Below are 22,196 nucleotides of genomic sequence, written 5' to 3'. Positions count from 1 at the left end.
GGCTCAGCTGTGGGTCTAGATTATGGTTTGTTTTTGTTAAAAGTGAGAGAAACTGTGTATTGATGACTTTTTGTGTCCGTGTGGGTGTCAATCTCTTAAAGAGTATTCCTGCAAAACCTCACAGGGAGTATACTATTTGAGTCTTTATTTAGTTATGTGACAGTACGAGTCAGTGAATATCATTAGAAAAATCTGACTTTGGAAAAATATAGTGCTAAATTTTAGGAAAGGTGAGAATTAATTTATATTAATTCCTCAAACGTTGCTGTGACCCTCATGTAAGCCCTCCACTAAGCCTCCTGCAACTTTCACGTTTTTTTCATATAGATTTTAATTTCACGCACACTGACATTTTATTGATTGATGTGAAATTATTGCTTTGTGAGAATCTTACTATTTCATTGAAATTCAAACCAGATTTTCAGCATAAGTTTGTCGCATAATTACGTACCATTTAACCATAATTTATAAGGTGTCTATAATTAAATCATTATTGTCAACAGAATCCTTTTAGATTATGTTTCTATAGATATAATGCAGTGATAAATGTAGTTTTATAATAGTCAGGTTGATATGTAGTTTGTTATGATAAGTTCAACTATTGTTGACTACTTCCCATGGAGATCAGATGTGTCAACTCTCAGAACATTCCTTGGTTTCCTCCCTTTGCTTATATTCTCATAATTAAAATTACTGCTGTTTTTTAAAAATATATTAATATTCTATGTTTCAGTGCGAATGCCTACACCTATGCGGCTGCGAGATTTAATACGTCAGATACGTGCAGCCAGGACAGCAGCAGAAGAGAGAGCTGTCATCAACAAAGAGTGTGCCTATATACGCTCAACATTCCGAGAAGAGGATAGTGTGTGGCGATGTCGTAATATAGCAAAACTTCTTTACATTCATATGCTTGGGTATGTCATTCTAGAATATTCTCAGAAGCTAAGCATCTGTTTAGAAATTTACTTTTAAGAACATCATGGTTGTCAAGCTGATTGACAAGAATATGTAAAAATTAGCTCATTAGTCATATACAGTGTTCATCTCTGGTTTTGGAAGCAGTTTAAAATACTTCTTGAAGTATTTGAATCCTTCTGAACTTTGCTGATTTTCTGAATCCTTTCAGTGAGAATGTTGTTGTTGCTTAGGGTAGCTTTATGCCGCACTCTTTCATGTCACTTATCAGTTATTATCTTCATTCCAGCATAACTGTTGCATCCCACATTATATCCGTTACTTGTAGGACTGCTCATATGACTCATTCATGCTACCACTGCAGTGATGACCCGGTTCATAAAATATTCACAGCTACTCTCTCTGTGTTTCACTGAGGTCTGTAGTTGACCTTTTTTCACTGAGTAGGTATAGGATGTCTCTGTTCCTTACTTGACCAATTCACTTGGTTTTACAGATTCTCGTGTAACACTCTATTTCAAAAGCTGTTAATCATTTCATTTCAGTCCTCCCCATTGCCCATGTTTTGCTCCCTGTGCTTGAAACATAGTTCTCGTTAATCCTATTCTGGTCCCTTCATTAATTTCTTACATTGTTACCAGCTGTGCCTTTTCATAGAAATTTGTCTTTTTGTATCACACAGTTGTCAATTTTTGTATTACACAGTTGTCAATATCTCTTGCTTATTCTCTCTGTAATTCTTCTATTTCGAAATCTTCAAAAGTCTCTGGATCACTTTGTTGTCAGTCTGTGTCAGTCTGTCTGTCTGTGTGTTCAAAATTCTATTTTTCAGGAATGGGTAGATATGGCAGCTTGAAGTTAATGCCACATTCTGTGGTCTGTGGACTCTTGGCATGTAATAAACATTAGCCATTAAGTCAGTTCAGTCAAAAGATAAGGCCATTTATATCACTTATTTTGAGACTTGCAAACTTGCTTATCAAAACCTACATGATACTTCCCATGGACCTAGAATCATGAAATTTGTCGAAAGGCAGGGTTTCACAGTACAATCAAGGGAAAAATCCAAAAGCTGTTAGTTTGTAACTACATCACATGAAAAAAATTTATACATTTCTTTTGTCAGTTGTTATCTGACTTCAAACATGAAATTAAAACAGTCTTGAAATCCCTGGAACTGACATCATGCCAGCATCAATGTCACTAACAGTCAAAAATCGTCAAGATCCTCGATTCCCAGAAGGGATGAACTGTGTACATGCACTGGTCAACCAGAACATTATGACCACCTACCTAAGAGCCGGTATGTCCACCTTTGGCTCAGATAACAGCAGTGATTTGTTGTGGCATGAAACCATACACCACCACCACCACCTTCAATCACATGCCAGATGTACTCGATCAGGTTCACGTCCGGCGAGTTAGGGGCCAGCACTCAATTGGAACTCACCACTATGTTCTATGTTCCTTGAGCCACACTCCTAGCCATGTGACATGGTGCATTATCTTGTTGAAAAATGCCACTACCGCCAGGAAACACGATCATCATGAACGTGGTCTGCGTCCAGTATATGATACTCCTTGTCCATCATGGTGCCTTGCACGAGCTCCGCTGGAACCATGGATGCCCATATGAATGTTCCGTGTAGCATAATGGAGCCACTGCCAGCTTGTCTCTGTCCAGCAGTACAGGTGTCAAGGAGTTGCTTCCCTGGAAGATGGCAGATTTGCACGCTCCCATTGGCATGATGAAGGATGTTTTGGCATTCTTCAGACTATGAAACACTCTGTCACTGTGCGAACATCCAATGTCGATGGTTATGTGCCCATCTCAGTCGTAGTTAGTGATGTCATGGTATTAACATTGGCACATGTGTGGGTTGCTGGCTGTGGAGGCCCATAGAAGGAGAGTTCAGTGCTCTGTGCATTCAGACACACTTGTACTTTGCCCAACATTAAAGCCTGATGTTAGTTCCACCACAGTTCTCCTCCTGTTCCCTTTTACTAGTCTGCCCAACCTACGATGACTGATATCTGTAATGAGGGGTGGCCACCCAAACCTACAACTTCTGGATGTGGTTTCACTTTGGTTTCCCCTCATGTTTGAGACACTCACCACAGCACTCCTTGCACACTGGACAAGTCATGCAGTTTCTGAAATGATCGTGCTGAGCCTCTGGACCATGACAAACAGTCATAGGTGATTCTCAGATAGATCGCACCTTCCCCATTCTGCACAAGGATAGCTCTCTCACTAATACTACATGCACAATGCATGTGTCTGACTAGCAGTCATTCCATGCAGGGTGGTGCTACTGTTGCCTAGACAGGTTCTTCATTGATAGTAGGTTGGTGATCATAATGTTCTGGCTCATCATTGTACATAATTAAATTTGTGCAGAACACTTACTGTGCATGTCCTACTCGTAACTGGTCTTCTTTTAATAATAATAATAAAAAACAGGCTTCTTTAGAAAAAAATTATTTTTAACATTTTCTGACTAATCAAAATTACAAACTGTTTTATTGAATAATTTAAGTGGATAGATAAAGAATCTACTCTCTAAGTGGTGGCAGAACACACACATAAAAGACAGTTGTACTTAGGCAAGCTTACGTAGCCAATGGCTTCTCCTTCAGGCAGAATGGTTGAAGAGGAAGGAAGAGGGGTGAAGGAAAAGGACTGGAGAGGTCAAGGAAAAGGGGTAAATTGCAGGAAAGTCCCACAGAACTGAAAGTCAGGGGAGAATTACCAATGAGATGAGAAGAAAAAACTGATTGTTGGGGACTGCATCACATGAGATATGAAAACCTGAGAGCTTCAAGGTGGAAGACAAGGTAATATGCAAAACAGATATTACTGCTTAAACATCATGCATGAATTAATAAGTGTAAAAAGCTAAGTGCATTGTACGTAACAGAGATGGGAGGAGGCAGTGAAATATAGATGGGTAAGACAATGAAAGATGTAGAAAACTAAAACAGAGTGAAGAAAAGAGTATTTACTGTGAAGAAATGCTGAGATGAAAGAAATTAATGTAAATTAAGGCCAGTTGGGTGGCAAGAACCAAGGACATATTGTAGAACTAGTTAACACCAGCAGAGTTCTGAGGAATTGGTGTCTGAGGGAAGAATCAAGATGGCACGTGTGGTGAAATAGGTGCTGAGGTCATGACTGTCACGTTGCAGGGGCATGCTCTCCAATAGGATATTGCATGTTGCCAGTACACACCCTCTGCCTATGCCCATTCATCCTAATTGATAATTTGGTGGTAGTCATGCCAATATATAAGGCCGAACAGTGTTTACGTAACGGCCGGTGTATGACGTGTTGTTTCACAGGTGGCTCTCCATTTGATAGGGTATGTTTTGCCAGTTGCAGGGCTGCTGTAGGTGGTGGTAGAAGGGTGAATAGAGCAAGTCTTGCAACGGGGATGGTCAAAGGGGTAGGAGCCATAGGGTAAGGAGAAAAGAGCATCGGGTCTGACAAGAATATTGCAGAGACTGGGAGGGCAGAAAAAAGCTGTTCTAGGTGTAGTGGGCAAAATTTCAGATAGAATGGATCTCATTTCAGGGCATGGTTTTAGGAAGTCGTTGCCCTGTCGAAGAAGCGGATTAATATATTCCAGACCAGGATAATACTGAGTCACCAGAGGTGTGCCCCAAAGTTGTTTTTTGGAGGGATCAGTGGTATCAGGATTGGATGTGATTGCCTGGGAAATCATGCTTTAGAACTAGGCTGGTGGGGTAATTACGTACAGTGAAGACTGAGGTAGGAATAGTGGTGTATTGCTGTAAAGAATTTGCATCTGAACAAATATATTTGCCTTGGATGCCAAGGCTATATGGGAGGGAACGTTTAACATGGAAAGGAGGGCAACTGTCAAAATGTAAGTACTGTCATTTGTTGGTAGGTTTAATGTGGATAAAAGTGTGTAGCTGGCATTCGGTGAGGACGAGATCAACATCAAGGAAAGTGGTATGGGATTCGGGATAGGACCATGTGAAATTTAATTGGGAGAAGGTATTCAGAGATTCCAAGAATTTGAACAGGTCAGCCTCGCCAAGAGTCCATGAGGTAAAGATGTCATCGGTGCATCTAAACCAAACCAGGGGCTGAAGACTTATGAATCCCAGGAAATTGCCCTCCAAGCGATGCATGAAAAGGTTGGCATAGGAAGGAGCCATCCTGGTTCCCATGGCCATACCCCTGATCTGCTTGTATGTCTGCATCTCAAAGGTGAAGTAGTTGATGGTAAGTATAAAGTTGATAAGGTGAGTAGGAAGGATGTCATAGATTTGGAATCAGTGGGCACTGACTGAGGAAATGTTCAGCAGCTGGCAGGCCATGTATGTGGGGGATGTTGGTATAGAGGGAGTTGGCATCAGTGGTGACAAGTTAGGTGTGTCATGGGAGTGGGACAAGCATAGATTTTAGATGGTCTAGGAAATGGTTGGTATCTTTGATATAAGAGTTGCATCTTTGCAGTATGGGTTGCAGGTGCTTATCAACAAGGGCAGATATTCATTTGGTGGGTGGTTTGAATCCAGCAACTATTGGACAGTTAGGATGATTGGGTTTGTGGATCTTAGGAAGAAGGCAAAAGGCAGGGGTGCACGGTTTGGGTAGGGTAGGGTGAGAAGTTCTATGGACTGAGGTGTTAGTCCTTCTGAGGGGCCTAAAGTTTTAAGAAGTGACTGCAGGTGAGTTTGAATCGCAGGAAAGGGATCTCGATGGCAGACGCTGTATTTAGAGGTGTCAGACAGCTGTTGTAGACCTTCACCAACATACTCCTTTGGTCAAGTACTTTGGTGGTAGAACCTTTGTCTGCTGGGAGGATAATGATGGAGTCATAAGGTTTTAGGGAATGTAGAGCCTGTAGTTCCACAGAGGACAGTTTAGTGTCATGTTGTAGGGACCCGAGGAAGGTTTGTGAAGAAATGCTGGATGTGAGGAATTCTTGGAATTTTGTGGTGGTGGTGGTGGTGGTGGTGGTGGTGGTGGTGGTGGAGGAAGAGGAGGAGGACCAAGATGGGATCATGGTCTGAACTGTTCAAGACAAGGTTCAGTATCAGGTTTGCTGTTGTAAAGGTTTTGCAACTGGGTTCCACAGAGATATTTCCAATTAATATTATGTGTGAAGGAAAGCAGCATTCTGAAATGCAGGTTTCGGCCTGAAAGTGGGACCCTTAGATAAGATAAATAATTCAGGAGTGGAGAGTGCTTAAGATGAGCGGTTAAGGATGCTGTGCTGTTGTGATTGGTTCTTGTGATTATGGATTATTCTTGTTCTGGGAGGAAGTGGTGAAGGCTGTGGGATGGTAAGGAGGTAGGCCAAGCTCAGTTTGTAGGAGAGGAGTGGTGGTTTGATTGTGTGGCTGTTCATGGAGCTGCAGAGGGACAGGAAGGGAAACACTACTGTTCAGGTAGTTTAGGAGAAGATGGGATAGCTTTCTGAGGTGAAGTCTGGCATGTTGTTGCAGTTTGAAGTTGGCTTGGTGGATGATACCATCCAAGGAAACACGAGGGGCAGACAACTGCAGCATTTTGTAGGAGGAGAGAAGTCTAGTGGAGTGGAAATTGACTGATGAGGCATATAGGTCACATATTAACTGGGTAAGAACTAGAGATTGTTACACAAGGTGCATTCAAGTTCTAAGGCCGCAGATTTTTTTTCTCCGGACTGGAAAGAGATAGAAACATGTGCATTGTTTTAAAATGAGTCCGCGTTCATTGTCAATATGTCCCAGAGATGGCAGTACTGTACGGCAGATGGAATTTTACTGCCAGCGGCGAGAATGAGAACTGTTTTAAATACTTAAAATGGTGACGTTTTCCTTACTCGAACAGCGTGCAATCATTCGTTTTCTGAATTTGCGTGGTGTGAAACCACTTGAAATTCATCGACAGTTGGAGACATGTGGTGATGGAGTTATGGAGTGTCGCAAGTGCGTTCGTGGGTGCGACAGTTTGATGAAGGCAGAACATTGTGTGACAACAAACCGAAACAACCTCGGGCTCGCACAAGCCGGCCTGACGACATGATCCAGAAAGTGGAGAGAATTGTTTTGGGGGATTGCCGAATGACTGTTGAACAGATCGCCTCCAGAGTTGGCATTTCTGTGGGTTCTGTGCACACAATCCTGCATGACGACCTGAAAATGCGAAAAGTGTCATCCAGGTGGGTGCCACGAATGCTGACGGACGACCACATGGCTGCCCGTGTGGCATGTTGCCAATCAATGTTGACGCGCAACGACAGCATGAATGGGACTTTCTTTTCATCGGTTGTGACAATGGATGAGACGTGGATGCTATTTTTCAATCCAGAAACAAAGCGCCAGTCAGCTCAATGGAAGCACACAGATTCACCGCCACCAAAAAAATTTCGGGTAACCGCCAGTGCTGAAAAACTGATGGTGTCCATGTTCTGGGACAGCGAGGGCGTAATCCTTACTCATTGCGTTCCAAAGGGCATTACGGTAACAGGTGCATCCTACGAAAATGTTTTGAAGAACAAATTCCTTCCTGCACTGCAACAAAAACGTCCGGGAAGGGCTGCGCATGTGCTGTTTTACCAAGACAACGTACCCGCACATCGAGCTAACGTTACGCAACAGTTTCTTCGTGATAACAACTTTGAAGTGATTCCTCATGCTCCCTACTCACCTGACCTGGCTCCTAGTGACTTTTGGTTTTTTCCAACAATGAAAGACAGTCTCCGTGGCCGCACATTCACCAGCCGTGGTGCTATTGCCTCAGCGATTTTCCAGTGGTCAAAACACTCCTAAAGAAGCCTTCACCGCTGCCATGGAATCATGGCGTCAGCGTTGTGAAAAATGTGTACGTCTGCAGGGCGATTACGTCGAGAAGTAATGCCAGTTTCATCGATTTCGGGTGAGTAGTTAATTAGAAAAAAAATTGGAGGCCTTAGAACTTGAATGCACCTCGTACTTGAAACTGTGAAAGAGCCTGTTGTAGAGTAGGACTGCATCCAGAAACAGTGACTGTCAATGTTGGACCTTTTGGAGTAATTCAAAGGGACAAGTATGTTTCAAGAAACAATGTGGGACCTTAATTTTGATAGTGCAAAAGCATGTTTTTGAAAGCAATGGATGTAATATGAGATGGGATTCATCATGGCAAGAGAGGACAGTTTGGGGGGTTAGAAATTGTGGGAGTGGCAAAAAAATAAATTAATTAATCTGCAGATGGTGGAAAAGAGAATCAGAAGAAAAGCAAGGAAAAAATTTGGAAAAATCAGAAAAATTCATATGTAAATCGTTTATGACAGGTAATGAGTGGACGATTGTATGATGTGGAAGGAAAAAAAAAAAAAGCGAGGAAAAGAAAAAAAGGGAAAAAAAATGTTTGGGAAAGTCTTGAAAACAGACAACATTTTAAAAACTGGACAAACAGAAAGCAAAAGTCATAGGAGAAAATGTAAACTAGATTGCTATGAATTAAAATGAGATAAGAGACAGCAGTAAAAGTTGATCAGAGCAATTTGCCAAAAAACAAATGCACAAAAATGTGCTTTTTTGGCAAACCACTCTGATATGCTTTCATTGCAGTCTCTTAACATCACTTTAATTCCAAGCTTACATTTTCTCCTAAGATTTTTGCTTTCTGTTTGCCCACTTTAAAAAATTTTGACTGTTTTCATGACATTCCCAATTGATTTGTTCCTTTTTTTTTCTTTTCCATGCAATTTTTCATATCATATAAATTACCCACTCATTACCTGTCGTTAATGATTTCCACATGAATTTTTCTGAATTTTCCCTATTTTTTTCTTCTGGTTTTCTATCTTTTGTGACCTCTGCTTCCTTACTTACTTATTTATTTATTTATTTTTGCCACTCCCACAATTTCTAACTCCCCAAACTGTCCTCTCTTGCCATGATGAATCCCATCTCATATTACATTCGTTGTTTTCAAAAACATGCTTTTGCACTATCAAAATTAAGGTCCCACATTGTTTCTTGAAACATGCTTGTCCCATTGAGTTACTTCAAAAGTTTCCCCTCCCTCTGTTCCACTCACGTATTGCGCGAGGGAAAAACGACTGTATATATGAACAGTCCCTGTTTCTGAATGCAGTCCTACTCTACACTAGAGATGGGCAAAACTGTTCTTTTCAGAGATTGGATCAGAACTGTTCACTCCCTGAAATGAATTAGCTGTTTTTCATGACTCACCACTCATTTACAAAAGAAAATAAATGAAAGGCACATTGCCCTTTAAACTTGGTTTATTCCAGTACTATACCTGTATTTTGATCTTATTTGATCCTATTTTGAAGTAACATAGATAATGAGTAAGAATTTTGTATTGTTTATTGAAATTTCCACGATATGACAAAGTTTTTGATTATTGATTTATTTTGCACTAGCGTGGTTTTTTGGGTGATCGGAAAATGTTGTAACTTGAGATTTACATTAACAATATATTTGGCTATAATGTATTAAAATTTCATTAACCTCATACAAATACATCGCAAGCCATATATTTTTCCTTTCGAAGACGCCTAAAATCGCAAAATCCGTACCAGAATAAGAAAAAAAAAATATAAATTTGACTGTAAAACGAAAGTGCTGCATATAGCCTTACGCAGAATAAAACAAGGAAAATATTGGTGTATCACATTTTGCGATACGTTTATCGGTTCGCTCGTAATTAAAGCGTAAATTCGAGTGTCCATAATAAAAATCCTATAGTAAGAGTAGTCATCAGGAACCTAATCTAATCAGTTTAAACAAATAAAAATAAAATAAAAACAATTGATGTATACATAACATAATAATGTAATATACATGGCGGTATTACTATGAAGAACAATATCCAGTGGGGACAAACTCCGATGCAGAGGCGCTGAGTCGAGCAGGTCGAGCCGCGAGCTGTATTACTGCGTGAGCTGAGACCGCAGAGACCAGAGTGACACCAGAGTCGCTTTGCTCGACGCTCTGGCTAGAGTCGAGACGGTGGGGTGAGCGTTGAGCGGGCGAGTTCCGAGGGTGGGGGGAGCTCACCCGCTCCGAGACAAATCGTCCGCTCCCTTGCGAGCAGGTTTTTGCAAGTAGTTCCTATGTTATCCGCTAGGTGGCTCTCTGTCCTGTTGCTGGCATCAACTGCCCAGAGGGCAGGACGTGCGACTGAAACGATCGCCGACAGAGTGCGATGCGAAGTTAAGCTGCGCCAGACACTGCACAGTGCACACGGCAGACGACGCACAGAGACGGCCCGGCATATGTGAAACACAAAATCCAATGGGGCACTGCACAATGCAGGCAGCCAAGGTAGAAGCAGGGCAGAGGCCGGCGCTGGCTGTGTTGTGTGGCGTGCACTGTGCTCTGACCAGCAGAGGCGCTGCTGATATGCTCCGTCTCTCTCTCTCTCTCTCTCTCTCTCTCTCTCTCTCTCTCTCTCTCTCTCTCTCTGCCTGGGAAACGTTTGGAGCTACCGTTCTTTTTTTCTGAATCACTGATTGTTCACTCCTTTGAAAGATTGAACTCTATGAATTAGTTCAAGAGCGGATCCCCCATCTCTACTCTACACCAGGCTCTCTCACAGTTTCGAGTATAATAATCTCTAGCTCTTACCCAGTTAATCTGTGACCTATATGCCTCATCAGTCAATTTCCACTCCACCAGACTTCTCTCCTCCTACAAAATTCTGCAGTTATCTGCCCCTCATGTTTCCTTGGATGGTATCATCCACCAAGCCAACTTCAAACTGCAACAACATGCCAGACTTCACCTCAGAAAGCTATCCCATCTTCTCCTGAACTACCTGAACAGTAGTGTTTCCCTTCCTGTCCCCCTGCAGCTCCGTTAACAGCCACACAATCAAACCATCACTCCTCTCCTACAAATTGAGCTTGGCCAACCTCCTTAACATTCCACAGCCTTCACCACTTCTTCCCAGAACAAGAATAACCCATAATCACAAGAACTAATCACAATGGTACAGCGTCCTTAACTGCTCATCTTAAGCACTCTCCCCTTCTGAATTATTTGTCTTATCTAAGGGTCCCACTTTCAGGACAAAACCTGCATTACAGAATGCTGCTTTGGTGAAGAACCTACTTCCCTTCACACATAATATTAATTGGAAATATCACCGTGGAACCCAGTCGCAAAACCTTTGCAACAGCAAACCTGATACTGAACCTTGTCTTGAACAGTTCAGACCATGATCCCAACTTGATCCACTGCCACCACAAAATTCCAAGAATTCCTCACATCCAGCATTGCTTCACAAACCTTCCTCGGGTCCCTACAACATGACACTAAACTGTCATCTATTGAACTGCAGGCTCTGCATTCCCTAAAACCTTATGACTCCATCATTATCCTCCCAGCAGACAAAGGTTCTACCACCGAAGTACTTGACCAAAGGAGTATGTTGGTGAAGGTCTACAACAGCTGTCTGACACCTCTACGTACAGCGTCTGCCATAAAGATCCCTTTCCTGTCATTCAAACTCACCTGCAGTCACCTCTTAAAACTTTAGGCCCCTCAGAAGGACTAACACATCAGTCCGTAGAACTTCTCACCCTACCCAAACCGCGCACCCCCGCCTTTTACCTTCTTCCTAAGATCCACAAACCCAATCATCCTGGCTGTCCAATAGTTGCTGGATTCAAACCACCCACCGAATGCATATCTGCCCTAGTTGATCAGCACCTACAACCCCTCATGTGAAATCCATGCCTGTCTCACTCCCACCACTTACCTTGGTTGTCACCCGTGATGCCATCTCCCTCGATTCGTCTGCCTGCTCCTGAACATTTCCTCAGTCAGCACCCACATGATTCCAAAGCTATGACAGGCTTCCTACTCACCTTAATAAACTTTATACTTACCATCAACTACTTCACCTTTGAGATGCAGACATACAAACAGATCAAGGGTATGGCCATGGAAACCAGGATGGCTCCTTCCTATGCCAACCTTTTCATGCGTCGCTTGGTGGGCATTTTCCTGGATTCATAAGTCTCAGCCCCTGGTTTGGTTTAGATGCATTGATAACATCTTTACCTCATGGAGTTGTGGTGAGGCTGACTTGTTCAAATTCTTGGAATCTCTGAATACCTTCTCCCAATTAAATTTCACATGGTCCTATCCCGAATCCCATACCACTTTCCTTGATGTTGATCTCGTCCTCACCGAATGCCAGCTACACACTTTTATCCACATTAAACCTACCAACAAATGACAGTACTTACATTTTGACAGTTGCCCTCCTTTCCATGTTAAACGTTCCCTCCCATACAGCCTTGGCATCCGAGGCAAATATATTTGTTCGGATGCAAATTCTTTACAGCAATACACCACTATTCTTACCTCAGCCTTCACTGCACATAATTATCCCACCGGTCTAGTTCAAGAGCAGATTTCCTGGGCCATCACATCCAATCCAGTCCAAAAAACAACTTTGGGGCACACCTCTGGTGACTCATTGTTGTCCTTGTGTGGAATGTATTAATCAGCTACATCAACAGGGGAATGACTTTTTAAAATCATACCCCGAAATGGGAGCCATTCTATCTGAAAATTTGCCCTCTACACCTAGAATAGCTTTTCGTTGCCCTCCCAATCTTCGCAATATCCTTGTGACTTAATGCTCCTTCTGCACCCAACTCCCTATCCTATGGCTCCTATCCCTGAGACTGTCCCCATTGCAAGACAACCAGCTATACCAGCCCTGTATCTGGCAAAACGTACACTATCAAATGGAGAGGCACCTGTGAAACAACACGTCATATACCAGCTGTTATGTAAACACTGTTTGGACTTTTACATTGGCCTGGCTACCACTAGATTATTTATTAGGATGAATGGGCATAGGCAGAGAGTGTATACTGGCAACACTCAATATCCTGTTGCAGAACATGCTTTTCAACATGACAATTTTGATCTTGGCACCTGTTTCATCACATCTTGACTCTTCCCTCAGACACCAATTTTTCAGAACTGCATCTACATCTACTTATATACTCCGCTAACCAACAAGCGGTATGTGGCGGAGGGCACAATTTGTGCCAAAGCCATACTTCCCCTCCCTCTGTTCCACTCGCGTATTGCGCGAGGGAAAAACGACTGTCTGAACGCCTCAGTATGAGCTCTAATTTCCCTTATCTTTGAATGCTGATCAATGCGCGATTTGAAAGTTGGTGGTAATAATATATGCTCTGCATCCTCGGTGAAGATCGGATTTCGGAATTTAGTGAGCAGCCCCTTCCGTTTAGTGGGCAGTCTATCTGCAAGTGTGTCCCACTTCAAACTTTCTGTGATATTTGTAAAGCTCTCGCAATGGCTAAATGTACCAGTCACAAATCTTGCCGGTCTTCTTTGGACCTTCTCAATCTCTTGAATCAGACCCAACTGGTAAGGCCCCCATACCGACGAACAATACTCTTAAGACTGGACGAACTAACATACTGCAAGCTATTTCCTTCGTTGAAGCGCTGTGTTGCTTCAGGATTCTACCAATAAACTGCAATCTAGAGTTTGCCTTGCCCATTACTTGTGTAATCTGATCATTCCATTTGAGATCATTTCGAATAGTCACATCAAGATACTTGACAGATGTTACCGCTTTCAAAGATTGGGCATTTATTTTGTACTTGTACATTAATGGGGATTTTTGCCTTGTTGTCCACATTAGGTTACACTTACTAGTACTGAGAGATAACTGCCAGTCATTGCACCATGCATTTATTTTGTGCAAATCCTCATTGATTTGTTCACAACTTTCGTGTGATATTACTTTCCTGTAGACTACAGCATCATCGTCAAACAGTCTAATGCCACTGTCAATACCATCAACCAGATCGTGTATGTAAATCGTAAAAAGCAGCGGACATATTACACCTGAAGTTACACTTGTTTCTGTTTAAGTCACCCTGTTCAGGACGACATACTGCTCCTTATCTGTTAGAAAACTTTCTATCCACCCACATATGTCATCGGATAGACCAGTGTGGAACTGAGTTGAACACCTTCCAAACCGGTATCTAGAACCTGTTGTATATTATGCACAAAGAGGGCCAGCTGTGTCTCACATGACCACTGTTTCCTAAAACCGTGCTGGTTTCTGCAGATGAGCTTCTCAGAGTCTAGAAAGGTCATTATGTCTGAACACAAAATATGTTCCATGATTCTACAACAAATCGACGTCAGTGAATTTGGCTGGTAATTATGTGCATCTGTTTTTCTACCCTTTTTATAGATTGCTATGACCTGGGACTTCTGCCAGTCCCATGGAACTTCCCACTGTTCCAATGATCTCTGATAGATGATGGATAAGAATGGTGCTATATTTGTAGCATAGTCAACATATAATCTTACGGGGATACCGTCTGGGCCAGATGCCTTCCTGGCGTCTAAGGATCTTAACTGTTTTACAATCCCAGTTACACTAAACACTACGTCAGCCATCCTTGCGTTTGTCCGATAATTGAAAGGGTGAATGGTGCTGCAGTCGTCTATCGTAAATGAGTTCTTGAAAGCTAGGTTTAGAATTTCGGCCTTCTGTTTATCATCATCAGTTACATTGTCCATACTGTCAGCATAAGGTATTGAATTATTTGTAGCGTTCATAGATTTTATGTACGACCAAAAATTTTTTGGGGTTCTTTACTAGAATCTGCAGAGGGCAGTGACTACGTTTAAAACGACTGTGCAAAATTCTCTGCTTTCTCAGCAACTTCCTAATATGTTTGTTGTACCAAGGTGGATCCTTTTCCTCCCCTATATTTTTGCTGGGCACATACTTCTCTAGTACATGGTGGACAATACCTTTAAATTCCAACCAAAGATGCTCAATATCTTTGTGTCCCACGGTGAATGCTTGGCGCTCAATGTGAAGATATTCATTAATGACACTTTTATTTGCTTAGAAAACTCTATGCTGTTTCTTTGGTTTTTTGCAACTTCCACTGACATAGAAGCTACGACGACATTATGGTTGCTAATACCTTCTTCTAGATTAATTTTCTCAAAAAGATCAGGTCTGTTTGTCACCAAGATATCTATGTTCCCATCTTGAGTTGATTTTCTAATCAATTGCTTAAGGTCGTATGCGCTCCTAGAATAACTTCCCATGAATCTTTGCTTCTGCCCCTGTGATAAACTTGTAATTTTCCCAGTCAATGGATGCCACATTAAAGCCTCCACCTATAACTAATGGATAAACGGATATTTATTTCCTATGTACTCAAGACTTTCCCTGAAACGTTCTGTGATGTTTGTTGTGGATGCTGGTGGTCTATAAAAACATCCTAATACATTGGTCACTCCTTGTCCGATTGACAGCTTTACCCAGACTATTTCACAGTCCAACCCAGTATCGATCTCAACTGCGTTCAAACAGCTTTCAACTGCAGTGAACACACCACCTCCCTTAGTATCAATCCTATCCTTCCTAAACATTGTCCAGTCAGAGTTCAAAATTTCACTGCTATTTGTGTCTGGTTTCAACCGGCTTTTGGTACCTAATACAATATTGTCATTGTTACTGTTTATTTCGGAAAGTAACTTGGGGATCTTGCTACACACACTTCAACAATTTACTAACATGAGATTAAGCATATTTAAATACTTTGAAATGACTTGTTTAGGCGAATTAAGCATTTTTACAGTTGGCACACCCACATCAGTGTCATGAACTGGTAATTTTTCAGGCCAACAGCTTGTTTCCCCTGGGGAGGAACCTAAACTAAAAAACCCCAATGTGCATGCCAGAAGTACTGTGCTACCCATTTAGCTGCTTCCTGTGTGTAGTGCACCCCCTGATATATAGAGGGGCGTACTACAACCTTCCACCCCATAGCTTAGGTCGAAGAATCTCCAACAATTTTCGTCACAGTCAACGTAGCCTCTCGTTTAGATTCTCCGCTCGACTCCAAACTAGAGGACCCCGGTCCACCCTGGGTATAATGCTGCAGATCATCAGCTTGGCCTCCACTACCTGTGAGATGGAGGCCATCTTTGCCAATTTAGCCAGCTGTCGAAACGACCCAAGGATTTCCTCAGAACTCCGACGGCAGGCATTGTTGGCACCGACATCTGCAACAATCTGCAGCTGGCTGCACCCTTCATGCTCGATAGCCACCTGAAGAGCCTCTTCCACATCCCGGACAAGGCTCCCCGCCCAGCACACTGAGTGAATGTTGGACTTCTTCCTCGCCCTAGCCGCTATGTTCCTGAGGGCTCCATGACCCGCCTAGCATTGGAGCTCCCAATAACCAACAAACCCCTACCCCCACGTGCCTGTCTGGACCTTGCTGAAGGAGCGGCCACTATCCTGGCAGGTGGGAACTAGCGATATAATATGTCGTTGGTTCATACCACCCAACTGGCCTTAATTCACATTAATTCCTTCCGTCTCAGCATTTCTTCACAGTAACTACTCTTTTCTTCACTCCATTTTAGTTTTCTACATCTTTCTTTGTCTTACCCGTCAATTTTCACTGCCTGCCTCCCACCTCTGTTACGTACAATGCACTTAGCTTTTCACACTTATTAATTCATGTGTGATGTTCAAGCAGTAATATCTGTTTTGCATATTATCCTGTCTTCCACCTTGAAGCTCTCAGGTTTTCAAATCTCATGTGATGCAGTCCCCAACAATCAGTCTATCCTTCTCATTCCATCCCATGCGATAAGTCTCCCCTGATCTGCAGTTCCAGGTGATTTCCCTAAAAAATTTTCCTAAATCTCTCCAGTCCTTTTCCGTCACCCCTCTTCCTTCCCTTCAACCCTTCTGCCTGAAGAAAGAGCCACTGGCTCCAGAAGTGTGTCTAATTACAACCGTCTTTTATGTGTGTGTTCTGCCGCCTCGTGCGGAGCAGATTTTTTGTCTATCCAATTAAATATATTCTGTCAAAAATTGTTTTCGTTGTTATAAACTGTTATAACCTGCAGTTGACTAAGAGATTGATGAAATGCATGATGAGGTAAAAGAAATTATTCGCTTGGTGAAGGGAGATCAAAATTTAATAGTCATGGGGGACTGGAATTTGATAGTAGGAAAAGGAAGAGTAGGAAAAGTAGGAGGTGAATGTGGAATGGGAGTAAGGAATGAAAGAGGAAGCCACCTAGCAGAATTTTACACAGAGCATAACTTAATCATAGCTAACACGTGGTTCAAGAATCATGAAAGAAGGCTGTATATATGGAAGAGGCCTGGAGACACCGGAAGGTTTCAGATAGATTATATAATGGTAAGACAGAGATTTAGGAACCAGGTTTTAAATTGTAAGACATTTCCAGGGCAGATGTGGACTCTGACCACAATCTATTGGTTATGAACTGTAGATTAAAACTGAAGAAACTGCAAAAAGCTAGAAATTTAAGCAGACAGGACCTGAATAAACTGAAAGAACCAGAAGTTGTAGAGAGTTTCAGAGAGAGCATTAGGGAACAATTGCCATGAACGGGTGAAAGAGATACAGTAGAAGAAGAATGGGTAGCTTTGAGAGATGAAATAGTGAAGGCAGCAGAGGATCAAGTAGGTAAAAAGACGAGGGATAGTAGAAATCCTTGTGTAACAGAAGAAATATTGAAGTTAATTGATGAAAGGAGAAACTATAAAAATGCAGTAAATGAAGCAGACAAAAAGGAATACAGATGTCTCAAAAATGAGAGCGACAGGAAGTGCAAAATGGCTAAGCAGGGATAGCTAGAGGTCAAATGTAAGGATGTAGAGTCATATATCACTAGGGGTAAGGTAGATACTTCCTGCATGAAAATTAAAGATACCCATGGAGAAAAGAGAACCACTTGTATGCATATGAAGAGCTCATATGGGAAACCAGTTCTAAGCAAAGAAGGGAAAGCAGAAAGGTGGAAGGAGTATATAGAGGGTCTGTACAAGGGTGATGTACTTAAGAGTGATATTATGGAAATGGAAGAGGATGTTATGAAGGTGAAACGGGAGATATGATAATGCGTGAAGAGTTTGACAGAGCAAGTCGAAACAAGGCCGTCGGAGTAGACAACATTCCATGAGACCTACTGATAGCCTTGGAAGAGCCAACCCTGACAAAACTCTACCAGTTGTGAGCAAGACGTATGAGATAGGCGAAATACCCTCAGGCTTAAAGAAGAAAATAAAAATTCCAATCCGAAGGAAAGCAGGTGTTGACGGGTGTGAAAATTATCGAACTATCAGTTTAATAAGTCACAGCTACCAAATACTAACACAAATTCTTTACAGGTGAATGGATAAACTGGTAGAAGCTGACCTTAGGGGAGAACAGTTTGGGTTCCATAGAAATGTTGGAACATGTGAGGCAATACTGACCCAGCGACTTATCTTAGAAGATAGATTAAGGAAAGGCAAACCTACATTTCTAGCATTTGTAGACTTACAGGAGGCTTTTGACGATGTTGACTGGAATATTCTCTTTCTAATTCTGAAGGTGGCAGGGGTCAAACACAAGGAACGAAAGGCTATTTATAATTTGTACAGAAAGCAGATGGCAGTTATAACATTCGAGGCTCATGAAAAGGAAGCAGTGATTGGGAAGGGATTGAGGTAGGGTTGTAGCCTATCCCCGATGTTATTCAATCTGTATATTGGGCAAGCAGTAGAGGAAACAAAAGAAAAATTTGGAGTAGGAACTAGAATCCATGGAGAAGAAATAAAAACTCTGAGGTTTGTCGATGACATTGTAATTTTGTCAGAGACAGCAAAGAATCTGGAAGAGCAGTGGAATGGAATGGACAGTGTCTTGAAAGGAGAATATAAGATGAACATCAACAAAAGTAAAACGAGGATAATTGAATGTAGTCAAATTAAATCAGGTGGTGCTAAGGGAATTAGATCAGAAATGAGACACTTAAAGTAGTAAATGAGTTTTGCTATTTGGGGATCAAAGTAACTGCTGATGGCCGAAGTAGAGAGGATACAAAATGTAGACTGGCAATGGCAAGGAAAGCGTTTCTGAAGAAGAGAAATTTGTTAACATCGAGTATAGATTTAAGTGTCAGGAAGTTGTTTCTGAAAATATTTGTATGGAGTGTAGCCATATATGGAAGTGAAACATGGACGATAAATAGTTTAGACATGAAGAGAGCAGAAGCTTTTGAAATGTGGTGCTACAGAAGATTGCTGAAAAGTAGATGGGTAGATCATGTAACTAATGAGAAGGTACTGAATAGAATTGGGGACAAGAGGAATTTGTGGCACCACTTGACTAGAAGAAGGGGTCGGTTGGTAGAACACACTCTGAGGTATCAAGGGATCACCAATTTAGTATCGGACGAAAGCATTTATGGTAGAAATTGTAGAGGGAGACCAAGAGATGAATACACTAAGCGGATTCAGAAGGATGTAGGCTGCAGTACTTAGAGATGAAGCAGCTTGCACAGGATAGAGCAGCATGGAGAGCTACATCAAACCAGTTTCTGGACTGAAGACAATAACAACAACATGATGTTTTATTGATATTATATAGCTGCCTAAAACGTTAACTTCACACCTTTTCTAAATTACATTTTGATAGTGCAAGGAGGGGAAAAAACTCAGAAATATTTGGCTGTTTCTTCCAAATATGTTGTGATTTTTGACATTGTGGTTAGCACACTGGACTCGCATTCGGGAGGACGACGGTTCAATCCCGTCTCCGGCCATCCTGATTTAGGTTTTCCGTGATTTCCCTAAATCGTTTCAGGTAAATGCCGGGATGGTTCCTTTGACAGGGCACGGCCGATTTCCTTCCCAATCCTTCCCTAACCTGAGCTTGCGCTCCGTCTCTAATGACCTCGTAGTCGACGGGACGTTAAACACTACCCACCACCACCACCTTTTGACATTGTGGTTGTGTTGGTATCAGCGAACACAGCTGTTTTTTTCCGAATAAATAGTGCATTTCACGCCTGTGTTTCTTATGACTATGTAGTCTTACTCAGCATACAGATGGATGACATTCTTGTTGGCCCTGCAGCTGGCCCTTGCAATAATAAAAGAATGTGTGATCTGGCTTTCATGTGCCCCTGCTTTTTAATTGGCTGCTTAGAACCAGCAGCTGACACCAACTTTTGTTCCCATCGAGCCTCACAGTGAGAATTGACACTATTGCTGCACAAAACACCTAAGTCAGTCACTGGCTCCTGTGTAGACTTTAACCATCTCCTGCTGAATTAGACACTGTTGTTGGTTGGTTGTCCAATTTTAAATGTGTTGGCTGTTAATAAACAGCCAAGGTATGTTGTATACATTCCCATGTTTGACAGCATTATGAAATTTGCAGCCATCTCACTAGTCCCCCCCCCACATTCATCGTAGTTCTCAGCCAAGCTGGTGGCACCGTTCCCCCTCTAATCCTTCCGAATACTTCAAAATAAATCTGCACATGCCTCATTTGCCAAAACTTTATCTGTAAATATAAGACTGTCCTTATACTAATCTATTATAGACTATCAGCATTGACAATGAGCAACCCTACTTCACAATTTTACCATTTTTTGCATTCTGAGGTGGTTTATGTTATAGATATTCTACCATTTCCAAGTGGAACAGTAGTTCAGAAAGGATGTATCTTCCATGAATCCAACTTCTCATATTTTTTTTTTTTTTTAATTTTTGTTTAGTCTGTATCAGTATATAGAAGTTTTTTCTTCCTGTTCCTTTCCCTACCTGTTTTCTACAGTTCAAACATATTGCATTCCCTCCTCACAATCTTATACACCTGCCAAATCCCTTTTCTCATACACAGATACACTAAAAAATTATATTTTTAGATCCAAAATGCATTTGCTTTTCTTTGGAGTTCTCTTATAGGTCAGTGGATTCCAACAACGTAAATTTTAACCATCACACACTCACACTGTACTTAGATGTGCTTGATTTTACACTTTGTGACTCTTAATCACTCAGTGCTTCACCTATATGGTGAGCAATTACGTATAGTTGTTTGTATTTCATTCAGAACCTTACAGTATAACAAAGACAGGTGAAATGTTTCTATAAAATGTACTGTAGTCCTTTGCGTAGTGCGAGAATTTTGGGGGCCATTGTGCACATCAATTACTTTTTAATGAAGTTAATTGTTGGGATGAAGTAAACTCCTCAAAATCAGTATATTTAGTGTTTCTAATGTCATCATCTATTTCTTGTTAATAGCCTGTCTATATACTTTTAGTAAGTGTGTTGTGTAAAGGTATTCAGAATACATAAAATGATTTAATATTCATAAAATTGTTTTACAGGTACCCTGCCCATTTCGGTCAGCTTGAATGTCTAAAACTGATTGCCTCTCCACGCTTTACCGACAAGCGAATAGGGTACCTAGGTGCCATGTTGTTATTGGATGAACGCCAAGATGTGCATCTGCTTATTACAAACTGCCTCAAAAAGTAAGTTTACAGCACTTTCAAAAATACTTTTTGATTTGGGGATTTGAAATGTTTAAAATACATTGCCAGACAAAAAAGTGAATCACACAGAAGACACAATTGGATGTCAGTGTAACTTTATACACATACACACATGGCTGGTATGTAAATGAAGAGAGCTGCAATTCTTTGTGGCAGGTTGAAATTCGTAAGAATGCAATAACATAGTTTCTGTTTAGTGTTGTTACTGGCCCTGGTTGGTTATACACCAGTGGTTTGGTAAGTCTGGTAAAAAGCAAGAAAAAAGTTTCTCATTTACAACTCACCTTACTTCTCAGCATAGCTTGAGGAATATACACTTGGTCCAGTGATTATCTCAAGCTTTTTCACCCCATCTGGAATATAGGTTTGTCAATTCTGCATAATACTCATTGATGGCAACTGTCACTTCCCCATTTGATGAAAATTTCTTCCGAGCTAGCTAAAGTGTCATGTTAGGAACCAGGAAGAAGTCACTTGGGGCTAAGTCTGGTGAATAGGGCAGATGATGAACCAATTTGAGGCCAAACTCGTGCAGTTCCACTATTTTATCACTGGCATGTGGGATGGTGCAGTATCATTGTGAAAGAACAGTTTTTTTACATGCCAACATTGGTCTTTTCAGCTAATGCAAATTTTAAACAGTCCAGCAATGAAGCATGATAGGGTCCAGTTATGGTTCTTTCTTTTTTTAAGTAATACTTGAAGATCATTTCTTGGGGCTTCCAAAAAGCAGTGGCCATAACTTTACCCGCTGACAAAATGATCTTTGCCTTCTTGGTGCACGTTCGCCAGCCTTTGTCCATTGTTTTGGTTTGGGTGTGGTGATGGATCCATGTCTCGTCACCAGTCACAAATTGGAACAAAAAGTTCTGCAGTTTATTACTAAA

At 41.6% G+C, this 22,196-nt stretch overlaps 1 protein-coding gene across 7 annotated transcripts in view; it reads left to right on the top strand.

The window, feature by feature from the left end:
• The window catches only part of LOC126263777 (AP-1 complex subunit gamma-1), a 200,149-nt gene that overhangs the window by 21,345 nt on the left and 156,608 nt on the right, over positions 1–22,196 (top strand). For all 7 annotated transcript variants that reach the window (XM_049960942.1, XM_049960941.1, XM_049960946.1 and 4 more), the window contains 2 exons: positions 734–917; positions 21,142–21,288. In XM_049960942.1, the coding sequence (XP_049816899.1) occupies positions 734–917; positions 21,142–21,288 (331 nt within the window). The remainder of the gene's footprint in view (positions 1–733; positions 918–21,141; positions 21,289–22,196) is intronic.

Source organism: Schistocerca nitens, chromosome 1 (genome assembly GCF_023898315.1).
Source record: "Schistocerca nitens isolate TAMUIC-IGC-003100 chromosome 1, iqSchNite1.1, whole genome shotgun sequence".
Lineage (NCBI taxonomy): Eukaryota > Metazoa > Arthropoda > Insecta > Orthoptera > Acrididae > Schistocerca > Schistocerca nitens.
Note: the sequence above shows the minus strand (reverse complement) of the source record. Positions and strands in the feature narration are given on the sequence as shown.